Source organism: Podarcis raffonei, chromosome 6 (genome assembly GCF_027172205.1).
Source record: "Podarcis raffonei isolate rPodRaf1 chromosome 6, rPodRaf1.pri, whole genome shotgun sequence".
Lineage (NCBI taxonomy): Eukaryota > Metazoa > Chordata > Lepidosauria > Squamata > Lacertidae > Podarcis > Podarcis raffonei.
The window spans coordinates 23,716,899-23,742,847 of NC_070607.1; the positions used below are offsets into that span (position 1 = coordinate 23,716,899).

Consider the following 25,949-nt stretch of genomic DNA (forward strand, 5'->3'; position numbering starts at 1 on the left):
TTTTTAAAGCTCTGTAATATAATACAGTATATTCACATGATATATCACCATGGCTCCAAAAGGAACGATAATACCTTTAAACATTTCCATGGCTAATTTTAAAAATACAGGTTAAAATATTTTCAAATTAAATTTTGAAGCAATGAAATGCACTGTAAGGTAATTACAAGATTTTTTTTGCTTTTATATCTTTATATAAAAAGGATTTGCTCTTTGAACACACACATCCATATCTGGTGCCAACTCTGGCACTCTATCATAGCCTGTTGTTGAATAAAAGCACAGTAGCTATGCCTCTTCGATTTGTTTTTACGAAGCCTTTGGTCAGACTCAATGGTAGTGCTGCAGCAGCGTACGTTGTGACCTGACCCCTACAACACTTCTGATTAATCCTTTTTATTATTTGTGGATTCAAATCCTTCCTCTCTGGGAATCTTATCAAAAAAGTTTCTCGTGACCGTTAGAAATGTGTATAGATATGTTTCCCAACACCAATTTCTGTTTACTTGTACAGCTTTCTATATAAAATATATAAAATGTCTGAAATGAGAACGATTCAATCCCACTTTGCAGGGGTTTAAATCGGAATACCAAATCAGAAACACCATGGTTGCACTAAGTCTTATTTCACTTTGATTTGATCATTACAAATATACAGCAAGTTACAAAAAAAAACACATACTAAGATGAAACAGTCAATTTGCAAAAAAAGAAAAGAAAAAAGGTATGATTCAACAAATGTCATGTGCTCTTGCAAGAAGAGTGCATAGGGCATTTCTGCAGCTGTCAAATACAGTAAATAATTCTGATTTAACCTCAGATTCAAGCAGGAAGCATTTCTAATTGTAGGTATTAGGTGCAACGTGTTCCCTTCAAGTTTTGTTCTAGGACTTCCTTCGTTTCCAGAGGTACATACTGTTTTCTGTCTTTCTGTAGTTTGGTCTCCCATAAACCATTATTTTAATATGTTGTCGTTCTTCAGATACCATGTAAACTCTTCCATTCCAGTGCTTGGTGGTCCTCCATATAAATATTTTGAGGTCCTTAATGCACAGTTTTTGCAAAAAAAAGGTCTGGCACTGAAGATTCTGCTATGCTTTAATAGGGTTCCCCGCAGGCTTTGGATCATAACCGTATAGGAATGTAGCAGCTATTACAAGAACGGCTCCAAGGAAAAAAACACTGAAAGTGAAAAAGAGGGGGGGAGAGACTTAAGACCATATACATTCATAAACTAGATATCATTTACTTCAATGTATTTATTTTATGGCCAAAATGTTCATTAGTTTTGCTTTTCCCATTTCCCCATTCTTTTTACAAGCAGATATCTGGCTTTTCTCTTAACCTGGTCATATAATGAAACACCAGGACACACACAGAGGTCTGCAAAGGAACTGGAACAATAAAATAAAAGTGATAAAATAGCGTCTTATTAAATAGATGCAGTGAGCAAATATGAGACTTTTGCATGGCAACACGACAGAACTTCCCAGCTTGCAAATGGTTACTGTTAAAGTCTCATGATGTTGTCTGAGAGAGAATTGGGCAAAAAAGCCATTGTTTTGCTTTGGACACTTCCACAGGCATGGAAGACAGTGGCTTAGACTGAGAAGTCCAATATGTAGGCTGCAGGGTTCAAAATGGCTGAAAAAGTGTGCATCAAAATTCAGGGTATAAAAAAATTGTGGCTATCAAAAGAGTGGGCTTTCAAAATTCAGGCAGTATGTACCTGCTCTAAGATATCTCTATTGGCGTTAAATATTTTTCTTCCGTTTCTGACTGAACGCACTGCTGGTGTTTTAATATTCTCTCTTAAAAGTATGCAAATAAGGAAAGGAAAGATTCTAATCAACTTATGTTCAACTTGGGAGCATAAGAAGCTGCCCGATGGAAAATCAAACTGTTGGCTCGTCCAGCTCAATCAATGACTGGCAGTAGAAGGGTTTTATAAATGGTATAAATGTTTTTTTCCGAATCCTACCTGAAAAGCTCAATCTGATGTCATTCAGCGCGAGCAAGTCTGAGTCCTGTTTTTCCTGGTGGAAAAGCAGTTCCTTCAGCAAAAGTGTTATCGTGAAAACCTCTGAGGATTGGGGATTTTTGCAAGCCCCACATCAGTGACATTGTCTGCTTGTATGACTATCACTGGCATGTCAGTATTTCTGTGTAGAGAACTGCTATGGCAACAAAACTGCTGCACTATCCTTACAAGCATACAGTGGTACCTCAGGTTAAGTACTTAATTCGTTCCAGAGGTCCGTTCTTAACCTGAAACTGTTCTTAACCTGAAGCACCACTTTAGCTTATGGGGCCTCCTGCTGCTGCGCCACCAGAGCACGATTTCTGTTCTCATCCTGAAGCAAAGTTCTTAACCCGAGGTACTATTTATGGGTTAGCGGAGTCTGTAACCTGAAGCGTATGTAACCTGAAGTGTATGTAACCCGTGGTACCACTGTACAATATTGGCTCCCGTTTATGATGGAGGAAGGAAGATTTTTGGCTTCAAGTTTCTTGCTGCTCAGCTGCAATTTCATGTGCTGTAGCACAGCCCTCAGGTAAGAACAGGGGTGATCGACACATTACACCATCAATGACTGTAATAGAGATTATTGCATCAAAAGCATGTACTACTCTGTTACTGAGCTACAATCCTGAGTGTCAAACAAGGGAAACCGTTGCAGGTGCACTATCAATAGTGTTCCCTGGCTCCCATTCTAAAGGAGAAGATGATAGATCTTTTCTTCATTCTACCAGATGGTGTAACGTGTCGATCGCCCCTGTTCTTACCTGAAGGCTGTGATAGAGCACATGAAATTGCAGCTGAGCAGCAAGAAACTTTAGGCCCAAAATCTTCCTCCCTCCATCATAAATGGGAGCCAATATTGTATGCTTGTAAGGATAGCGCAGCAGTTTGGTTGCCATAGCAGTTCTCTACACAGAAATCCTGACACACCAGTGATAGTCATACAATCAGACAAAGTCACTGATTCGGGGCTTGCAAAAATCCCCAAAGAGGTTTTCACAAAAACACTTTTGCTGAAGGAACTGCTTTTCCATGAGGAAAAACAGGACTCAGGCTTGCTCACACTGAATGACATCAAATTGAGCTTTTCACATCTGATGAACAGAACTGGCACAGTTCAGCAATGGAAAAGAATCTGCACAAGAAGTGGCCGGACCATGGAACTTGGAGCAGATAGATGGGCAACAATCTCCATCAATAAAAGCCTAATCTATGTTGACCCTGCTGGGTGAGGCTTTGGAGGGCTTTAAATGGGCATGCCATTTGTGTGTCTAATCACCATTAAACTTTCTGAAAAACACCTTATCCCCACTGTTTAGTTTAGTTGTTTAGTTCATGTACGGTTTGATTACAATTGCCAGGCAAATACTGATACAGTGGTACCTTGGGTTACAGACTCTTCAAGTTACAGACGCTTCAGGTTACAGACTCCGCTAACCCAGAAATAGTATCTCGGGTTAAGAACTTTGCTTCAGGATGAAAACAGAAATCGCTTGGTGGCAGCAGGAGGCCCCATTAGCTAAAGTGGTACCTCAGGTTAAGAACAGTTTCAGGTTAAGAATGGACCTCCAGAACAAATTAAGTTCTTAACCCGAGGTACCACTGTACCTGAGTATGTACTGAATTAGAACTCAGGATGCCCAACATTAGTCCAACAACAGAAGGTGAATATTGGTTTCAAAAATATATACAGTCGTATTTTGGTTGTCGAACGCCTTGGAACTCGTACGTTTTGACTCCCGAACAATAAAAAAACAGAAGTGAGTGTTTCAGTTTTTGAACGATTTTCGGAAGCCGAACGTCCAGTATGGCTTCCACAGCTTCCGATTGGCTGCAGGATGCTCCTGCAGCCAATCAGAAGCCACATCTTGGTTTTCGAACAGTTCTGGGAATCGGACTCCTGGAATGCATTCCATTCGAGAACCAAGGTATGTCTGTGTTACTTGAATGTTATACCAGTGAAAATTAGTAGCAAACCAAAGCCGACTCAGCTAGATGTTTTGCACTCTGGCATACTGAATTTGATCATTTTCCTTGTCTGAGTTAATGTTTGAGCTATTAATAATGGGCTTCTGGTTGAACTGTAACTTTAGTTATTGTAGATCTTGCGGATAACCCCTCAGGTTTAAATACTAAACAAAATCAGGATCAGCAGATACAGAGATTTTTTTGAGGAAAGAGGTAGAGCTCTTTTAAATGTCTTACAGTTGCTATCTGAACCATACGTACTTGTAATCAAGTTCCTTTGTATTCAATGAAACTCACAATGAAGGGTTTTTTTTTGGGGGGGGACACAAATTCATACTATGGTTTTACATAAAGATATATACCACCTATTTCAAAGAATCACTCTGAAAAATATTTGAGTCTAGATTAATATGGAAGTATTCTAAAATAACTTAATTTCTTATTTCCTTCCCTAAACAGTAAAACACTGTCACCATTACTCTTTGCATATGTTGATCTTAGCGGAAACGAAAAGTAGTATGTTTGGCTCAGAATAAACCCACTGAAATTAATGGCCAAATTAAAAGGTATTTCAGTTGCATGGTTAACAGCCACGCTTGGAGTTTTTCTTTTTCAAAAAAATTAATAATAAACTGGGGGAGCAATTTTTATTGGAATCGCAACATGGAGGGAAATGAGTTGCGACATTTGCAGGATCAGGGGGTTCGTCATGTTGCTGTGGAGAGAAGGGTTATATCTCCTCTCCCTGAAGGCTGTGGTCATGATAAGACTCATGTCCCCAGCAATTCGGTCTTAACTTTTAAAAAATGTGCATCACCAGGCTACACAAGAACTGCAGAGTTTATGTCTAGCTTAACACCAAGAACAGTGTAGTCAGTTTAATGAAGTAAATCAGTGCAATTCAGGCATAAAAACTGAGTCGGTCAGAAAGAAGCATGTGAAAAGGTACTGAAATAGTGACACAAGCGACCAAAAATGTGCATTTTATAACCTTTGATAGACTCCAACTAGAATCTATATTTTGTAATCCGCATGACAACCACCATTCTCCACGATAAAATACAAAGGCTGCATCCTATTGCAAAGTATTTAGAGTGCGTACTAACCTAAGCAGTTAAATTTACTTAAAATCAGTTGAGACACAAATTTCAAGTTATTTATATAACGTACTCTTACCTTGTAGGGACAAAATCTTGCAGCCAGAAGTATGAGATTAATGTTGACAGTATAATAGACAAAGATGTTGCAAATCCTTTTAAAATGTTGTCTGCATATTTTATAACAGCAGCTATGACAAGGCCTCCAAGTGCCTGACAAAACATTGAAAAGTAAGTTGTCATCATATTTGAAAACTTTGAAGAAGAGGCCTTCCTTACTATGCAAAGAAAATGGAAGACTGTCTATTCAAAGACGGCACCTCCCCTATGGCTTTTGTAAGTATTGCATTAAATAGGTATTTGTTAACACTAACATGTAGCAGGGGTCAGCAAACTTTCTCAGCTGGGGGCTGGTCCACTGTCCCTCAGACTTTGTGGGGGGGCCGGACTATATTTTGAAAAAAAGAAGAACAAATTCCTATGCCCCCCAAATAACCCAGAGATGCATTTTAAATAAAAACACACATTCTACTCATGTAAAAACACGTTGATCCCCAGACCGTCCACAGGCCGGATTTAGAAGGCGATTGGGCCCCCGGGCCTTAGTTTGCTTACCCATAATGTAGGGTGAGGAAGTTCAAAATTATATTACATTAATAATAGGGCTGTCAACTTAATGAAGAAAAGTTAGTTGATTAATTGGGGTTTTGTCAATTAAATCTGCATAAATCTGCATATGAATAATCTGAAGTAAAAAACGAAACTCTTATAAGATGACACCTGCACATGTCACAAAAGGCACCGTCTTGAAGAGACATTATGCTTTGTGTTAGAAGTTTGATTTGGTGGTGGAATTTGCCAACATACGTATATTTCAGTTTAGGAGAAATAATGTCTGATTATGGGGGGGGCTGTTTAATAAGTCAAAGTATTTTAAACTAGTAATTGAACTGAACACAGTGGTACCATGGGTTGCATATGCTTCAGGTTACATACGCTTCAGGTTACAGACCCTGCTAACCCAGAAATAGTGCTTCAGAACTTTGCTTCAGGATGAGAACAGAAATTGTGCTCCAGCGGCACGGCGGCAGCAGGAGGCTCCATTAGCTAAAGTGGCGCTTCAGGTTTAGAACAGTTTCAGGTTAAGAACGGACCTCCAGAACGAATTAAGTACTTAACCCGAGGTACCACTGTAAAGATAATTGACCCTCCTCAATAAGATGCAGCGGTACTTATCCCAGAAAACTGACATGTTTATCCTGCGAGAGAATAAGTTCTGCTGATTTTGGGGTAAAAATGTAACTCTGGATGCATTACCTGCAGAACGACGACTATCCAGGTGAGCTGGTTGTAACCTTGAAAAAATCCATTCTTCGATACAAGTTCCCCATCATAAATGTAGACGCCCATCAAGCCAAATATGCTGCCAAAAAATCCTAAAAAAGACGAGACAGATTTTTTAACGCACAGTGAAATGAACGGCAAAAATAAAAGAAGAAACTCTCTTAATTCACCTGCATGTAGAAACGCAGGTTGGTCCCCTCCTGCGTCAATTAATGTGCTCCACGCGGGGAATCCCGAATCATGTCCTGGTGCTTGCAACTAGTATAAAGCTCTGTCCGTTTACTGGCAGGTGCTGGTCATAGGTAAAAAGTAAACTGGCTGCTTCTCTTGTTCAAGGCCTTTGTTATGATTTTTTTATCCTTTTATCCTTAGCCACCAGATCAGAGCGCAAATTCCCTCGCCCAGGTCCACCAACCAAGCGTCACCCTATTGATTGCCCATGACTGGGCAGTTTGAGCTTTAGTCTTGGTGGGCTGTTCTGCCCTGCAATGTGGCTGGCCAGGGAATTTATGCCAGCTGGCCGCTGGAAAATGACTGCTCGCCACCCTGGGCATGGTGTTCAGCCCGCGGCGGTTGAAACTGGCACCCACCTGGAGCAGGATATTATGATATTTAAAGCCCTAAACAACATGCTCACAGCATATCTGTCAAAAGCATATCTGTCTTTCCCCTTAGATTTGAAAATGTATTTATTAAAGCAAGCTTTTAATTTGTGAGTCTGTCGCTTTTAAGAGTTTCCCCTTTTAAAAAGGCTATTTTGATCTGAAGCTACAAGTTCTTCATTTTGAGGCTACATTTTTGCATTTTTATTAGCTGCAAACTGTTTCATTGTTCATTGCTTTTCTGTTTTATATACCTGAAGGAGCGTTTTCTTGGTAGTGGCCTTTTCGGTAGTGGCGCCCGCCTTGTGGAACGCCCTCCCATCAGATGTCAAAGAGATAAACAACTATCTGACGTTTAGAAGACATCTGAAGGCAGCCCTGTTGAGGGAAGTTTTTAATGACTGATGTTTTAATGTATTTTTAATCTTTGTTGGGAGCTGCCCAGAGTGGCTGGAGAACCCCAGCGAGATGGGCAGGGTATTATTATTATTATTATTATTATTATTATTATTATTATTATTTGCTTTGGGAGCAATTTGTTATAGGAAAGCGGTGCACCAATTGTTGCTTGTGAAGAAAGCTGGCGTATACGGTTTAAAATAAGTAAACAGAATAAAAATATAAGCCTCCCCACTTTTTAAGATCTGCTTTAAAATTCTCTGTCTTTCTCAGTGCATGGGCTCCAGAATGCCAGGGATGCTCGCGTGGGGACAGTTCCAAGAATTTCAATATATATGCGTTTTTCTGTGTCTGCTGAACCCTTGGAACCAAACACCCTTGTAAGATGCAGTCATACTGTAAATGCATTTCTATTTTCCTGTGCTTTTAAAAAAATTGCAGTTACATTTTACTGTTATAGTTATTTTACTGTGTAACCAATACTGGATTTTTCAATGCTGCCTTGAGTGCATTTAGGAGAAAGGCAATTAGCAAAATTCATAAGGATGGATTCAACTGCTAACATGAGGTCTCATAGCACAATTGTACAGTCAATTCAGATCTAACCTATGAACTGGAGAGGAGCTTTTCTACAGGTTCATAATATATCTCTACAAATATTCATGCAATCATATTTTTAAAATGGCAGTCCATAATCCTGTAATCAGTTGTTGAGAAATGATATATTTTGTTTTAAACAGAAGGAATTCATGTGTGTTTTTATTACACAATTCTATTACAGACATGGGGGGAGGGATTTAAGTATTCATCAAGAAAATGTTTGCAGGATACATGATATTCCCAGTTTATTTTTAAAATAAAGGCATAACTAACTGCCACATTAAGATTATGCTTTAAATTGGAAACATGCAGTCAAAATTTAATCTAGTTCTAGTACAATACATGAGCCAGGATCCAAAGTCTTATCTTAGGTTTGCCCGTGAACTTGCGACACTTCAGACGGAGTGTTTGACTTTTAAATCTTTAAACAGAGGACCCTCGTGGAAAATGACAAAGCATTAAAAAATCCCCTAAAAGAGAATTTTAGTTGCACTGTGGTTTGGATCTCAGCCACTGTATTTAGCACCCATTAGATGATATCAAATCAAACAAAACAAGCTGACTCAGACGTTAAATGAACAACAATTGTATTCCGAACAGGATGCAGCGTTTATAGAGTTCCTGTTAGCAAAGTTAATGGCAAATTTGGCATATGCTTCTGTAACACTTTAATTACACAAAGGCATGTTGAGGTACTCTGATAAGATTCTGCTGGAAATCTGAATCTCCGTTCTGTGTTTCTCTCGAAACAAGACTCACCCAACTGAATGTTCCTGATCCATACTGACTGTTTTGTTTCTTTCAAGATTTTCTCAAAATACACTCCAGCAAATCCGCTTGAAAAGCAGGCTATAAGTACTGCCATCAGGCCCACAAACTGTGATCCTGCTGAGAGTTCTTTTGTGGCTGCTTCTTGTGAATCTGATGGCCACTAAACGAAACAAGCAAAATAAAACATGTATATTAAAATCGTACAACAGGTTGCCAAATAGAATTTAACGCAGAGAAGTTTGTGCTTTGTTCTTGCTGACAAGAAGTGAAAAGAGGCAATGAAATACCAGAAACATTTCCCATCCAGCTCTTGTTTAGTCCTTATACACATCTTTATACCCATGAGCAGCTATTGATGGCATTCCAAGTTTGCAGCGAATCAAACTGTACTGACAATAGAATTGGGTTTTTAATAATTCCCTTTAAAAGTTGCATGCCTAGGCATAAAGGTAAAGGTAAAGGGACCCCTTGAGTCATGACCGACTCTGGGGTTGCAGCGCTCATCTCGCTTTATTGGCCGAGGGAGCCGGCGTACAACTTCTGGGTCATGATTAAGCCACTTCTGGCGAACCAGAGCAGCGCCCAGAAACGCCGTTTACCTTCCCGCCAGAGTGGTACCTATTTATCTACTTGCACTTTGACGTGCTTTCAAACTGCTAGGTTGGCAGGAGCAGGGACCAAACAACAGGAGCTCACCCTATTGCGGGGATTCAAACCGCCAACCTTCTGATCAGCAAGTCCTAGGCTCTGTGGTTTAACTGAATTCTATGTTTTGTAAGTGGTGCCCCTAAAGAACTAGGCACATTTATTGGTGACATGGCCTATATCTAGGGATCATATCCCAGAACAGCATGCATAAATTGAACATGTGAAATATGTTTAGGTCAGTATTTATTCTGCTACTTCCTTCCAAAATAACAAGATTATTAAACAGTACCCAAAAGAGTTGTGAACATTTGGCCCATGTTGCTCTGCAGCATCACCATCTGCTTATCAATGTTCAATTAATCAGGAGTTCAGTGCACCCTTAAGGTATATTTGATGAATGAATCACAAGCAGAGATCCAGGGAGGACGTTTATTGACAAAAAAACTGATTGCAATTGTGTTCTATTTCTTTATTCCTCTTTTGCCATTTAACATCCAATTATGGATTTTGTGACATGAACACAGAGAAAAGAGTTTGCCCACCTTCATTGCAACCAAGTTCAAACACATGAAATGGATCCTGGGGTTTTGTTGCACTTATTGATCTGCTTCAGACAACATCCCAAGCCAAATGTTGGCTTAGGAAGACTGTGAAAATGTGCATGATCCCGGAAAGAAACACTATTATTAGTGGGACACAGTCTGTGGGCAACGTGTCAAAACTATCCTTCATGTGTTCTTTTACAACAGTTTTTATCAGCAGAATACAGTGGTACCTCAGGTTAAGTACTTAATTCATTCTCGAGGTCCGTACTTAACCTGAAACTGTTCTTAACCTGGAGCACCACTTTAGCTAATGGGGCCTCCTGCTGGTGCCGCGCCGCCGGAGCACAATTTCTGTTCTCATCCTGAAGCAAAGTTCTTAACCTGAAGCACTATTTCTGGGAGTCTGTAACCTGAAGCGTATGTAACCTGAAGCGTATGTAACCTGAGGTACCACTGTAGAGAACACACAATATATCTTATTATGAGACTCTTTCCTGGCCAATCTTAAAACACCCTTCTGAAAATGTTCCTAGAAGGTACCAATACATTTATTACTAAGCAAGTGCCCAAATATTTAAATGTTTTAAAGTCTCTTGGATCTTCTTTGATATTTTACTGGGGCTATGATCTTGTGTCTTGTACAGTGGTACCTCGGGTTACAGATGCTTCAGGTTACAGACTCTGCTAACCCAGAAATAGTACCTCGGGTTAAGAACTTTGCTTCAGGATGAGGACAGAAATCGCGTGGTGGCAGCGCTGTAGCAGCGGGAGGCCCCATTAGCTAAAGTAGTGCTTCAGGTTAAGAACAGTTTCAGGTTAAGAACAGACCTCCAGAACGAATTAAGTTCGTCACCTGAGGTACCACTGTACTCTGTATCGTCTCATTTCTCAGCTGACAGCATCTGAAGTCAATGGATAAACTGATCTGGGAATCGACATTTAATATGGATTCCACCCCTATTCTCTCATTTATACATATCAATAAAAAAACAATCCTCCCAGAACAGATTTAGGGGGCACAGAGGGAGAGAAGGAAGGGATGTTCCACCGTGCAGCCAAAATCCTTCGTTGGATACTACCAGTGCTTTTTTTCTGAGCAGATGCAGGGGTACGCATACCCCTAAACATTTTGTGAATCTAAGTTTGGCCTCATTGAGGAGCAGTATTTTAATATGAGTAGGATAATGAGAGTACCCCTAAACATTTTTTTTGGGAAAAAATCACTGGATACTACCCCAGGTATTAAGTAGTAAAGCAAATAAGATCTACACTTTTAATATTCAGGAGTATGTTTATGTTAATATTTACCTGTACAAATGCAACTCCAGCCATCAAAATCACTAATGAAAGCCATTGATACACACCTAATTTCTTACTGAGCATGGACACAGAAAATAACGCAGTGGTAAGAATTTTCAGCTGATACGTGACCTGAAAAGACCAAATCAAGATGACTCTTGATTAATGACTCATTATTTGTGTGCACAATTTTAAAAACAAACAAGCAACAGCAAACTCCTCAAAAGCATGCCATACCTGGTAAGTGGCTGCATCTAGGTTTGACAAGGCAACATACAGGAGATTATTCTGTAGTGTGTAAATCCCAGAAGGAATAGCCAGTTTAAGTGTCTCCATAGGCTTATTAAGGATTTCATCATGCAACACTCTGTTCAGAGATCGTAAATTGCACTCTATACAAAAAGAGAGGATAATAAATTCTTTGTAAGTTTAAAAACAGATTAGTGTGGCCTGTTAATTATAACGAGCTTTTTTGCTAAAAACTTTTAGAGCTTTGTTTTTAAACATGACATTCCTAAGCAAAAATTTGCATAGCTATGTAGTTAATGTCCATTTACAGCAATGGGTTTACTGCGGCGTCTTCACTGCATAACTGTGCAAAGCTGACAATGGTTTGTCCCGATTAAGATATAGCAATATCTAGTTCCTGCTGATGAAGACATCTAACTCGTCTCTTCAGCACTAGGAACACTGGCAGCAAAACGAAGAAGTTGTTGCTGTGTCCAAAATACAATTCCGTACATTTCTAATAGTTAATTCAGGTGGTGAGTGGCAACAGAAATGTAGCAAAAACAGACCACCAAGAAACAAGAAAAATATAATTGTGGATGGGAAAACCTGAGGTTTACAAGATGTGGAATTTTTATTTTTTTTTACACACGCACAATAATAATAATAAATTTTATTTATATCCCGCCCTCCCCAGCCGAAGCTGGGCTCAGGGCGGCTAACAACAATAAAATAATACAACATTCTAAAATAATTTCATTACAAAAAAGATTAAGAGGCCAAACTGCTCCCCCCCCCCAAAAAAAACCCAGCCCAATGAGGTCTGAGCATGCTCAGTAGTTGTGGAATACAGTTGGGGGAAACAAAAGACAGATAGGTGTGGGAAGAAGAGTGGAATTTTCTTTTTTAGGAAGACGAGTTTCTGCAACACTGAACAGGAACATTTCATTTAGGAGGGAGGATACAATGCAATATTTTGCTAAAGGTCCCAACTTGTATTGAAAAAAGTATTAACCCCCTCATAATAAACAAACAAACAAATAGCAGACACTTACTGCTGTCTTTGTAAACCAACAAAATACAGGCTGTGATCTTCAAAAGCTCAGCAATAACCACTGCAGTCGAAGACAGATAACGAGGTCCTTCTTCTTTCAGTGTCCTTGAATACCGCATAGTCAAAACCAAGCTAGTTGTCTGGAAGACCAAAATCCCCAAGGAAAGGTATTTTAAGTTGGTAGACATAGCTTGACTATCGCTTTCCTGGGGGGAAAAAGAAAAGAAAACATATATATCAAATGTAAAACAGGGATTACTGAGTAAAATAATATATTGAAGCCTGTTTAGGAATTGCTTTCAGTACAAAAAGAAGTCTCTGAAGTCAAGGAGTAAAGAACCAAGTTTTTTAAAATGAAGCCACTGCATTACAAGTAGAACAAATGGTCTATAGTGGCAGCGCTGAGCCAATGCAACAGAACAATACCTTGTTTTTGCTTACTTTGGCTGTTGCCACTTGCTTTAAGGACTATTGCTCAGTGGGTTTTTCTGTCAATTCCCCAATTAAAACTTCAAGCTACTCAAAAGCAGGAAGCATTTTGAAGACAGTTAAGAAAAACAAATGTGTCTTTTTAAACTATATAAATACCCACAAATCAGCAGGTAGTTAAAAAAAACCACCCCATGTTACTAAGGAGGGGTGTACATGGGATGTTTATTTTACAAATTAACTAACAGACGGGTGATTCTGATTTATAACCTGCCCTTCCACTTACTAAAGTAGCATTCAGTGCAGCCAACAACATTCATCATGCAATAAAACAATCAAAGCAGCACAGCAAGGAAGTAACAGAGTCCACTTCAAATGCCAACACTAACAGAAACCCTGCCGGAACAAAACAGTCTGTGTGGCAGTGAATAATTCCACTGCTGGTGAAATCTATGGAAAAGACCAAGCACTGAATGTCAAAGCAGGAACAGGGAACCTAGACTACAGTTCCCATCATCCTTCCCTATGGGGTTGATGTGAGTTATAGTCCAAGAACATTGGTCTGGCCACAGGTTCCCCATTTGAAAACGAGGCACAGCAAAAGCTGATTAAAAAGTCAGAACTGTGTAAAAAGAAACCACAACCTACTCTTTTACACTCCTTTAGAATTTCATCATGATTTTTCAAGAGCTGGCGGCTATTCTTCTGTATCTGAAGGTTTCAGTGCCTCTCCTCCCCCCACTGATAGTCACATTTACACACATACCATACCCTCCGACATTTCTCCATTGAAAATAGGGATGCCCTATTCCATCCTCAATCATCATCAGTAGTAGTAGTAGTAGTAGTAGTAGTAGTAGTAGTAGTAGTATCATCATCATACCCTACCCATCTGACTGGGTTGCCCAAGCCACTCTGGGAGGCTTCCAACATATATGAAAACATAATAAAACATTAAACTTTTTTAAAATTTAAATCTTCTCTATACAGGGCCACCTTCAGATATCTTTGAAAGGTTCTAAAGTTACTTATCGCTTTGAGGGGGGGGCACACATAACCATACCCTCCATAGGGACGTCCTAAGGAAAAGTGGGACATTCCAGGATCAAATTAGAAAACTTCTGTAAATCCAGGACTGTCCCTGAGAAATAGGGACACTTTGAGGGTCTGACATACAACTTTACTAGAGTGCTGTGTGCGCATGAATATTTGGGCCTGATGTTGTCTCATGTAGTTCCATACTAACAGGAGCATACTGTTAATAAAGCAGACTTTGGAGCGTACTCTCCCCCCAAATGTAGACTTTATTAGGGTTGCACAAGCGTTGCATCGTGCCCTTAATACACAAGAAAGCTATACAAATTGTCAGAGCCAGGCTGGGGGCCATGGACAGCTATATCCAAATTTAATCTTCTGGAATCAATGAGGGAGAGGAATCCACTCTCAGGCTCACCAAATAGGCCCCTCAGTCTGCTGAGGTAACTTCTACAGATTACTTGAAAGGTTGTCAAAGGCATCTATACTTTGACAATGACCTTGCTGGCTTCCTGTTGCAGCAGAACAAAATTTAAGTTTCTCTGGGGATCAACGCAGGCATTTGGAGACATGGTACCCAAAGAAATGAAAAGACCTGCAATACTATCCTGGAAGGCCAGGAACACTAACTTGGTAGCCTTCAGTGCCAATTAGCTGATGTTTACAACTGCATGATCAGATCATAAAAGGAACCCACTCCCAATTAATTTCAATGGGTCTGATTTGAGTAGAATTTAGTTGGACACAACCCTCTTATCCCTGATTCAGGATACAAACACTTTGAGGGTTACATCTCCATCAGCAACTAGGCTATACTGCACTATTTTGCTTCTCTCTTAACTAGTACATTATTCAAACTTAATCTCTAATTTCACCAAGATAAAGACGCCCCTGTTTTTCTTTACTTCTGCTTTCTACTTATCTTGGAATCTGATTGTTTTGTTTAAGGTACAGGGCAGATCTGGGTTACATGTCAGGATTTATCATCCCATAATAGAGAGCTATTGCTCTTTGGGGTGTAGCACCTGAGAGCAACTTATTCTGGCTGCCATCTCTATCTCGGAACAGAGCCTACACCTCTGACCTTATGGCTCTAATATCACCACTTTTTTGTACTTAAACCCCCCCCCAAAAAAACTTTTCTCATTCCACCCCCCCATTCATGTTTGATGAAGAGTTGTGCAGAACTCACAAGCTTGCCAAAAGGTTTTAATTATTTTAATTATTTTTCCAAATTATAACAAATCAAACCAAATTACTTAAATTTACACAATTTCTTAAAATCAGGTTTCCTGCTCCTGTTGCAAACATATGTCCATAATTTCCCCTCCCATATCGCTTCCTTTCTTATTTTGTCTCCAGGTGACATCCTTCACTTGACATTAAACCAGCTTTTTTCACCTTACAAAGAGCAAGCTTGCCAAAATGTTGTGACATTTTCGTTGGCCCTCATAAAGGTATTTATGTATTTCTTTTTTAAAAATTGTATACTGCTGTATCATAAATATATATATAACAAAGCAGTTTACAGCAACATAAAGCCATACCATAAAGCCACAGGAAGTTATTATATAACTAATTATATGGTTAACATCACATGAAGTTAGCCTCCAACATGGGGGCAATCACTCAGCAAATCAGTTTCTCAAATTTATATTTAAAATAACAATTTTGTTTGGCCCTTACAATTCCCCACCCCGACATCTTATCAAACTTTTCTCATTGTTGTTAGCCGCTCTGAGCCTGGCTTCGGCTGGGGAGGGCGGGATATAAATAAAATTTTATGAGGATGATGATGATGATGAAAGTCTTCTGGGCTTGAGAGTGTCTACATATGTCTGAGAAGAAGAGAAAGGCCAGTTTTCAGGATATTGTGGGCGTGTGTGGGTGACAAGCTTTTTGGGAGGCCTGCGGGTGGCGCTGTCGGTTAAACCACAGAGCCTAGGACTTGCCGATCAAAAGGTCGGCAGTTCGAATCCCCGCGACGGGGTGAGCTCCCATTGCTCGGTCCCTGCTCCTGCCAACCTAGCAGTTCGAAAGCACGTCAAAGTGCAAGTAGATAAATAGGTACCGCTCTGGCGGGAAGGTAAACGGCATTTCCATGCGCTGCTCTGGTTCGCCAGAAGCGGCTTAGTCATGCTGGCCACATGACCCAGAAGCTGTACGCCGGCTCCCTCGGCCAAGAAAGCGAGATGAGCGCTGCAACCCCAGAGTCAGTCATGACTGGACCTAATGGTCAGCGGTACCTTTACCTTTTAGCTACTTATTAACCCTCGATAAAACCTTCATGGAAAGAAACTCGGAGCGTGGAAAGAGAAGCTGCCATCTATCTCGGCTTTGCTCGTTCCTCCGTCAGGCCATTTGGCTCTTACCCCATTCCAGCTCTTTACCCCATAACAGAGAGGCGAAGTTCCTTGCCACCGGGAGAGGTGGGAAACGGGGACTTGCTAACCTTCTCCATTGCACTGGTCCCTCCCAGGCTAGGCGCCACGGTGCTTCCCTCTTGCCACGGTCCAGGACTGCCTCTCGTAAGAGGATGAGAGAGATGCTCAGCAGAGGAGGCTGGTGCCTGCTCTGCCTCTATGGAGGGGATAGCTGGCATGAGCTGCAACGCTGCTTTTGCAATGATGCCAAAGTAACAAAAAGTTAAAAGTCAGGAAAGAAGAGCTTCTCTGGGTACAAAGCCTTCAACGCTCTCTAAGGGGCTGGTTGCTGCTGGGTGCCATTTTGACAGGGAAGACAGGCCATCCTCCAGCCTTCTCAGCTTCCTCCTTCTCTGCCCCCAAGACAGGAAGGGGAAGAGCATGGAGCTCACTGGGCTTGTGTAGCTCCTCCACTCTCAAGAGGGCAGCATTCCCTCCAATGTTTCTCTGATGAAAATAGGGACATTATTTTAGAAGACATCTGAAGGCAGCCCTGTTTAGGGAAGCTTTTAATGTTTGATGCATTATTGTATTTTAGTATTTTGTTGGAAGCCGCCCAGAGTGGCTGGGGAAACCCAGCCAGATGGGCGGGGTATATTATTATTATTATTATTATTATTATTATTATTATTATACCCCACCCAATTGACTGGGTTGCCCCAGCCACTGTGGGTGGCTTCCAACAAATATAAAAAACCTAGAAAAAAAAACATTTTTAAACTTCCCTTTACAGAGCTGCTTTCAGATGTCTTCTAGTGACTTATCTCCTTGGCTTGGGTGTGTGGAGGGTCGCATAAATTCACAGCCTCCAACATTTCTCCGATGGAAATAGAGACATCCTAAGGAAAAGCGGAACATTCCAGGATCAAATCAGAAACCTGGATGGCTTCTGTAAATCCAGATCTGTCCCTAGAAAATAAGGATACTTGGAGGGTCTGGGGCTTGCAAAAAATGTTCCTCTGTGCGTTCTCCAATGGCCTCTTATCAGCAGTGGGGTGGGTGTATGGGAATCTATGACAGCCTTAGGAGAAGGCCTGAGATGATTTTGGCTGGTTAAAATACGATACCCTTAAATATGCGTTAGAGTGGGGATTACCAGTTTATTTTTGCTCTTATTTTGTATTATGCATTTTGTTTGTCTGTTTTCCAATTGTATTTTTATGTTGCAAACTGCCCTGTGATCTATGGCTGAAGGCCGTTATACAAATTTAATAAATAATAATAATAATAATAATAGATGTTCGCCCAAGCTGTTCAACCCCTCACCCTGTCCTGTCCACACTGGCTCGGAGGGCAGGAAATTATGAAGGCATAAAAAGGTCAGGTGCTACCTCTTCAGCAAGCTCCTATTACCTGCTAGCCAGTCAAGGATGCTGAATAGCCTCTTTAGAGAAAAAATCCCACAATCCCAGATGCGATAAATGCCTCGCACTATTTATACTTTCCGGAAGCAATTAAAATGCCTTTTTGCTCCAACAAACTTTCCCAGTTGGCTGAACAGATCTCTGCCAGGGGTGTCTGTTTTGTATTGTTTTTTAAATTCATCTTTTCTTATTTTTTTACACTGTTCTTAATGGTTTTTACTAGGTTTTGTAAATTGATTTGAGATATATATGTGAAACTCAGTATACTACTACTGTGGCACTTTAGGACACACACAAAAATGTTATTTTAGGATGGCACCCAATACTATTCCTTTTCCAAGCAAATATTAAAATAATAAAGTTTTTTTCAATCTGCTGGCCAGATAACCAGCAACTTTTTGCTTGACCAAAAGTTTTTTTTAAAACTGATTAATATATCTATCAACTGAATACTGCAGTCTTAATCAAATGTGAACTTAACATCCCACAATACTTATTTCCCAATGACATTTCAGAGAAAAATATCTGATGGGTTCTTGCCTTGAGTTTTCCAGAGCAATGTGGATTTAGAACTGAAAACCAAAGTTTGGGATAGAGGATTATACCACAAAGTGGTAGTAGCTGTCACTAAGACTAAAAGGAAGGAAGGAAGTTTACAGCTAGGTGACTTTCCATTGCATCTGTGACCAATTTCACCTTTTCTTTACACCTTTTCTATTGTAGATGATGCCACACTTAGGAACCTAATGGATGCCTGGTACCCAAGAAGAAGATGATTTGGGAACAGACCCAGCCTTGATTTGAGTGTCAAATGAAAGCGGGAGAGCTCAGAAAGCGTTATTTCATGAAACTGTATGAGTTGCTTATGGAAACTTAGGTGAAGAAATGCTAATCTGACAAGGACAAAAGGGAATGAGGACGATTATCTGTGGTTTTTTTTAAAAAACTGTTCAAGGATTAGAAGAAATAGCTGTAAGGGAATAAGATAGGAATAAGCCCACAGGAAGAAGGAGTTACAATATCGTAAGGTATCCTGACATTCTGGGATGGGGCAAGGCATAAATGAATTTGTACATTTGTAACATTTCAATTCAAAGACAGATGTATTTCACATTGACCAGCATTTTGAGTTTTGCACAAATGTCTTGGAAGTGAAAAGAACGCGTCTAACTGTTCTTAAAATTCTCCTGCACGCATTTTATATTTGTATAACATCTGAACAACTAAACAAAATATAAGCCAGAAAGAAATACCGATTTAAATTTTCATGAACAACCTTAACATACGAGCTGCTAACTATGGCCTAATAAACAAGTCCAACAGAAGACAGGTGGCTGTTTCTCCTGAACGACAAGTTTCTCAACTTTTATGTCAAACCAGCTTCGGCTGATGGCCCAGCTACGCCCTTATCTGGACAGGGATAGCCCAACTACTGTTGTCTATGCTCTGATAACCTCAAGGTTAGATTACTGCAATGCGTTATACGTAGGGCTGCCTCTGAAGATGGTTCGGAAACTTCAGCTGGTGCAGAATTCAGCGGCCAGGTTGCTCACCGGAGCAAGACGGTTTGAGCATATTACACTGATCCCGGTTCGACTGCACTGGCTACCAATTAGTTTCCGGGCCCAATTCAAAGTGCTGGCTTTGACCTATAAAGCCTTAAATGGCTTAGGACTAATTCTGCATGTTCAAGTAGATTTGGGCTTATGACAATCAAAGAGAAAAACAACTATGCCACATACAAACCACTTTTGAAACCAAGGGGATTTTCAAAACTGGTTTGCAATATAGCATGCAGATCTATTGTTTGAAGGGGGGGCCAAAAAAATTATGTGACATACCTAATTCCTTTGGCATACCAGAAGTCGCTCTTTGGATCCTTACCCCCATTAAGAGTTCAGCCAACAAGAAAACCCCAACATATTCAGCACTGTTATATATTTTCGTAAGAGCATTCTTAATAAAAACATATACGGTAGAAAATGGTAAAAAAACAAACAAAACAAACCATAGAGATATACTAACTTCAAGTATAATCTTCTCTCCGTTAGCTGCCATTTCAAAAACTGATATGTTAGGCACATAGAATTATTCAGTCAACCTTGCTGGAGAAGAACGACCCATCAGGTATCAGTTGATAAGTTCCATGTCACATTTTCTTCCCAGTCTTAGAAGAAAGCACTAGATTTCCAAGTTTTGTGTAGCATCAGCTTGCTATATGCCAATTTTGCTTGCTGTCGTTCTTCTTCAGCAAACACCAACCTTTGTAGCATATGCAAAGTGATTTCATTTTCTTGTAGGCAAAATGTTTTTCTAAGCCAAAGAGGTGACTCCAAAAGACCGATTCCTCATGTGGACACTTAAGTACCTTGCACACAGAAAAGCACTTTCGATGCTATGCTGTACCTAACACTGCCTATAAGACAAGTGACGTGTCACAAATTGTGTAACTAGCAATATTCTACGTGTTCCACTGAAACAATAAACCACTCGCTGTTAAGCACGCTGCAAAGTACAGCCTGTTTAGAGATATTTATTTAAATATTGTGTTTCCTCTAGATAAGAAATCTCAGACTAAAGATCTTCAAAACAGAGACTGAATTCCACAAAGCACTTTATATACGCTAAATATTTACGAACACAGAAACTTTCAACAGAAGGTTTAACCCTACTATGTGTCTGTGGAAATGGACAACTACAAAATGTTTCTAAAAAGCAGGTTGATAACCTCATTTGCTCCTTTAGAACAGTGAAACACCAAATACATGAAACACCAAAATGAATGGGGTTTTTCTTAGCAGCAGAGGATGTGGTGCATTTTTATTATATTCAGCAGTATAATTTTCGGGGTAAATATTAAATATCTATAAGCTTGTCAGAAACAATGTAAGAAATACTTTACCAATGGTTTGGGGTGGGGGGATATGGTGGCAAGCAATGGGTTCAGGTTTTAACACAGGAGTTTTACGCTGGAAATCTTCCTATTTGTAGAAACTACTGGGCAACAGAACAAATTAGCCAAGGGAGACTTTTAGAAAACTAAGGCTGAAAGCCTGCAACCTTGAACACACTTACGGCTAGTCCTACTGAACTTAACAGAACTTATTCCTGAGCAGGCATGCATAGGATTGCACTATGAACATTTAAGCCTTATGGAATAGAGGCATTAGGAATTAAAATAGGAACTGTGATTATTCAGATTAGAAGATAAAACCTTGAACACAAAGGTACTGTGAGTGTGGTGCATGTGTTTGCCCACCTTACAATAATAGGCTAAATCTGGGCTGTCTGCAGCATTGACTGGGTCTTTGGCACGGTTTCAGCCCCTGGGCCCCTCCTGCATCAGTTGAACACTCACCAATCCCCAATGGAGTTACCTAGTGGTGAGCTGTATCATCAGTGTTCCCCTAACCCAGTGGTTTTCAACCAGGGTGCTGTGGCACCCTGGTCTCTGTCCCTCTTTCCTTCCCTCCCTTCCTCTGATGCCCCCTCACATCTCTCCCTCCCAAAGGCTTGCGGGGCTGTTTGTTGCTACAGCCCTGGCTACAAGCTCCCCAGGCGAATGGTGCCTCTGGGGCTGGCCAGGGGGTGCTTTCCAGGCCCCTGTGGGGCAGTGTGAGGAGGCGCCTCTCTTTGGGGCGGGAGGGGGGCAGCTCAGAGACCAGGGGCGGCAGCAGTGGCTGCCCAGAGCACTCCCAGTGAGAGGGGAGAAGAGAGGAGGCTGAGGGAACACTCTACAAGGGAGGGTGTTTGAAAAGGGGTGAGGGGGCTTTTGGCTCTGCAGGCAAGGGGTGACGTAACTGAGCTCCTGAGCCCCACAGGGGTGTTGCAGAAGGAATGTAGTTGGTCAAGGGAGCTGTGGACCCAAAAAAGGTTGAAAAACTTTGCCCCAACCTCAGGGCAGCTTGGAGCCACCATTTAAATTCCTCACAATGCTTCAGGGTATGAATAAAGGGTAGTCAGCACATGCACCAACCACATTGGCCTACACCAGGGGTCAGCAAACTTTTCCAGCAGGGTCCACTGTCCCTCAGACCTTGTGGGGCGCCGGACTATATTTTGAAAAAAATATATGAACGAATTCCTAAGCCCCACAAATAGCCCAGAGATGCATTTTAAATAGAAGCACACATTCTACTCATGTAAAAACACCAGGCAGGCCCTACAAAAAACCCAGAGATGCGTTATAAATAAAAGGGCAGTCTACTCATGTAAAAACACACTGATTCCCAGACTGTCCGCGGGCTGGATTTAGAAGGCGATTGGGCCGGATCTGGCCCCCGGGCCTTAGTTTGCCTACCCATGGTCTACACCCATCAATGTAAACATAGTTCTGTTTGTTCAAACCTCTCTCTAGTTCAGTATTTCCAACTTCAGACCTCACTCGCAAGTACTTTGCAGAGAATTACAACTTTCCCCTTCACATTGTCAAAAGTTGTTGAAGCAGGCCATAAAAGAAAATCGGGGGGGGGGGGGCAGGGTATCTATTTCTTTGAGAACAGAACCCTTCACTTATTTAATTATTTCAAAAGCTTCTCCTGAACCAGAATGCATTTTTTTTTAATTAAGACTGATGTCCCAGTCTCATAGTGTGAAGGTAGAAGAAATCTAGTCAAGTTTATTATTCTGTTATGTTTGGCTTGTTTATCTGCCCTGCTGCCTGTCTGTTTCGATTGTGTAATTTTTTAAAAAAAGTTGTATGATCACTTAAAAACACGCAAACACAATTGTTAAGTGCCTTGAGCAATTTTTCAAGCAGAAAAGCAGGATTTGTGAAGGAATAAATACCCTCAGTTTTCCTGTTCTACTTGCTATCGCCTAACCTCACCCACCTTTGTTCCATACTACCTAAATTAAATTGCAAGAGGATGGGAGTTGTGGTCCAAAACATCACATCAACGCACGCTTCCAGCAGTAGTAATACTCACGACTATCTAAAAAGCACCACACCAGCCATGTAAATAAAGATTTATTTACTGCTCAAAGCAGAAAAGGGTATCCCACCCATTTCAAGGTGTGACGCAAATCTCACACATCTTAAGCTGTGATGCAACCTCATCCATAGTTACTTCAACAAAGCACTTGGCAAAGGTAGATGTGTTTTTCAAAGACTGATGACAGTAGCAGCGGTACTAACATTTGTAGGCAATTATTAGCTTGACTTTCAACTCAGAGGTGGGCAGAGTTCAGGCTTGCTGAATCTATTTTGTCTCTTCCTAGAATCAAAAGATTACCAACCAGAGTCAGGTGCAAGAGACATAAAACGGTTGTTTGCATGCATAGGACTACTAGAAAAGAACTTACTTTCTTTTGCACCAGAGTCCACTACTAGTTACTACAACTTTTCCTCATTTCAGCAGTCTAACTGAGCTGGAAAAGTCATTTTGCTGTTGCTATCGTTAAACAATTGGGAATTGGAAACACATGCAGATCTACTGCAACTCACACAAGATCCCAATATGCCCTCTGTCTACCTCACCCTTTTTAACCGTACCACTGCCTTCCTTTTGTAAGCCACCGAGTTATTTCTTATCTCCAAGTTGACATCCTCTTTCGCCCTCCTGTTATTTTTTCTAGTTCTTGCTCAACAATCAAAAATCAAATTCTACTTCTTAATCCTTCAGTTCCCCTTCAACAGTAATTCTACAAAGACACAGATATTTTAGGATACTTTCCAAGATCACTGTCTCCCCCCCGCCACCAAATTTCAATTACCAGGGTGGATATGAGAAACCTGTTTCGCCATGCTTTTAATACTTCTGGAAATAGTACAACCTAATTGTGTGGGAAAACCTTTCAAAGAGGAACTATAGAGAGTCAGGCTGTAACCTGTAAAACATGTGATACATCTTCAGCCTCTTCTATTCCTCCCTGCCAAATAGAAATTCCCTGACACAATACACAAAGGTGTGATTAAAGGTAAAGGTACCCCTGCCCGTACGGGCCAGTCTTGACAGACTCTAGGGTTGTGCGCTCATCTCACTCTATAGGCCGGGAGCCAGCGCTGTCCGCAGACACTTCCGGGTCACGTGGCCAGCGTGACAAGCTGCATCTGGCAAGCCAGCGCAGCACACAGAATGCCATTTACCTTCCCGCTGGTAAGCGGTCCCTATTTATCTACTTGCACCCAGAGGTGCTTTTGAACTGCTAGGTTGGCAGGCGCTGGGACCGAAGGACAGGAGCGCACCCCACCGCGGGGATTCGAACCGCCGACCATGCGATGGGCAAGTCCTAGGTGCTGAGGTTTTACCCACAGTGCCACCCGCGTGTGATTAGATAGCTGCTATTCAGATATCAAATAAGGAAGAGCACAAAATCAGAATCCTGATACACAGGAAATTCTGGGCCTCATAGGTTTACATTACTCCACAGATTAGCCGTTACTGTGCACACACAGAGAAGCAAGAGTTTGATATTGACTTAGGAGTTCCTGTGTCCAACTCTCTGTGGCAAAAGTAAATGGAATCGTTTCCCTCTCTTTATTCATAAATAGTACATACAATGTTTTCATTGTGTAAATGTCACTCCGTATTTTCTCTTTGTATAATATAGTGATAGGTGCCAGCTGGAGAAGTACACATAGCAACTTTAGGCTGCAATCCTATACACCTATACATATTTTCTTGAGAGTAAAGCTCAGTGAGACCACACTGCACTTCTCCTAAGATTTGGACAAATGTGCCATTAATCCTTAGGTACAGTATAAACTGAATTAATACAAGTGTAGTAATTCTGGGAGTTTTGGCTGTTTATGTCTTTTTCATATGCAAGGAATGGCAGTCCTTTTTCATTGCATCTTTCCCAGTGTTAAGATTCAAATTTTCCCTCAACATCCAGTTCCTTACCTACCTACACCCCTGGGCTACATGCTCCTGGCTTGCAACAAACTAGCATTAATTTGTTAAATAAAACCATAGAAGGATTTGCTGTTGTTTCTAATTTACTGCCATGTACCATCTCCCTGTGTTTCTCGCTTGCCAAAGTACAAGTTACTGCAATCCAGGCCATCCGAGTGTCCAAAGAACTTGATGCACAATAGTAATAAATTTGTTTCTCAACTGTCCTTCAAGTTGAGCCCACCAACAAGCAGGCAACCTATTTGCCAGGAGTGGCATAAGGCACAAAGGAATGGCAAGATGTCTCTTCACTTCATGCATCCCTGATCCAAATGTCTCCTTAAATTTTTGTAACCCTCAAGCTTAACTAGCCAATTCTAAGCTCAGTGGTCGCTTTCCTTGGCGCCAGATATTTCTAAAACAAGAATCACAGAACTGCAAAGTCGGAGGGGGTCTCGGGGGTCATCTAGTCCAACCCCCTTGCAACTCAGGAATGCAGCCCACAGCGGTCCCTGGCTAGCCTCAAACCCCCAACAGCCAGACACGTTGACCCACTGCACCAATCGCACAACTGCAGATTTGGAAGGGACCTCGGGGGTCATCTAGTCCAACCCCCCGCGGCGCGGGAATCTTGGACTTGAACCCTTCACCCTGAGATCAAGGGCCTCATGCATCACCGACTGAGAGCTGCCTCCCAGCTAAAAAGCCCATCTTTTATCCTGGAAAAAAAAAATCAAAGCTCCTCGAGGGACTCCTGAGGGCAATGCGCAAGGCGAAGGAGAGAACACGAAACTTTCCTTTCCTCGCCGCGATCACAAAGCGTCAGGCACGGCCGAGAACTGGCTGGCTGCTTCTGGCTGCGGTTGGGCGGGACGGCACTCTGCACATGCTCGGAGGGACCACCCCCTTTCGCTGGGGGAGCCCAATCCCTCGGGGATGGGGTGGGGGGTGCTTGAAAGCCAAGCCGTCCCCCACCTCAAAGAGCCCCGCCTCCTCCAGGTTCGCATCCCCTCCGGGGCCCGATTCCTCCCGCTGCCTCCCTCGGCGAGGAGCTGCCCTTCCTTCCCGCCCGGGTCTCCTTCGCTTCCCATCCTCACCTGCCGCGCGGGGAGCCTGGCGCGCTTCCCTTCCGGGTGCTGCTTTCTCCCCCCCACGAGCCGCCGCCGCCGCCGCCGCCATCCACTCCCGGTCCCGCCCCGACAACGCTCCGGCTGCAGCCGCGGCTCCGCCCGCTCGGTTCCCAGCGCCCCGGACGGCCCTTCCTTTCTCCGAGGCCGCTTGCCG

The 25,949-nt window shown here is 41.6% G+C and overlaps 1 protein-coding gene across 2 annotated transcripts; it reads right to left on the reverse strand.

Annotated features, from left to right (window-relative positions):
• On the reverse strand, positions 1-25,872 carry SLC35A3 (solute carrier family 35 member A3). Of its 2 annotated transcripts, none has more exons than XM_053391650.1 (8): positions 25,763-25,872; positions 12,580-12,784; positions 11,534-11,688; positions 11,306-11,428; positions 8,793-8,964; positions 6,406-6,524; positions 5,168-5,301; positions 1-1,182 (listed from the first exon to the last, which is right to left on the reverse strand). In XM_053391650.1, the coding sequence occupies exons 2-8, from the start codon at positions 12,764-12,766 to the stop codon at positions 1,092-1,094; spliced, it is 981 nt and encodes a 326-aa protein (XP_053247625.1). In that variant the 5' UTR covers positions 12,767-12,784; positions 25,763-25,872; the 3' UTR covers positions 1-1,091. The 2 variants fall into 2 exon arrangements, with proteins under 2 accessions (XP_053247625.1, XP_053247624.1); XM_053391649.1 differs by lacking the exon at positions 25,763-25,872 and adding an exon at positions 19,855-19,982.
• Positions 25,873-25,949: the final 77 nt, after the last annotated feature.

Coding starts and splice junctions, on each gene's coding strand:
- SLC35A3 (XM_053391649.1), bottom strand. CDS start 19,887: ATGGCAGCTAACGGAGAGAAGATTATACTTGAA. Junction 11,689..12,579: donor GTTGGTTTACAAAGACAGCA/GTAAGTGTCTGC, acceptor CTTTTTGTATAG/AGTGCAATTTACGATCTCTG. Junction 5,302..6,405: donor GGATAGTCGTCGTTCTGCAG/GTAATGCATCCA, acceptor ATGTTTTGTCAG/GCACTTGGAGGCCTTGTCAT.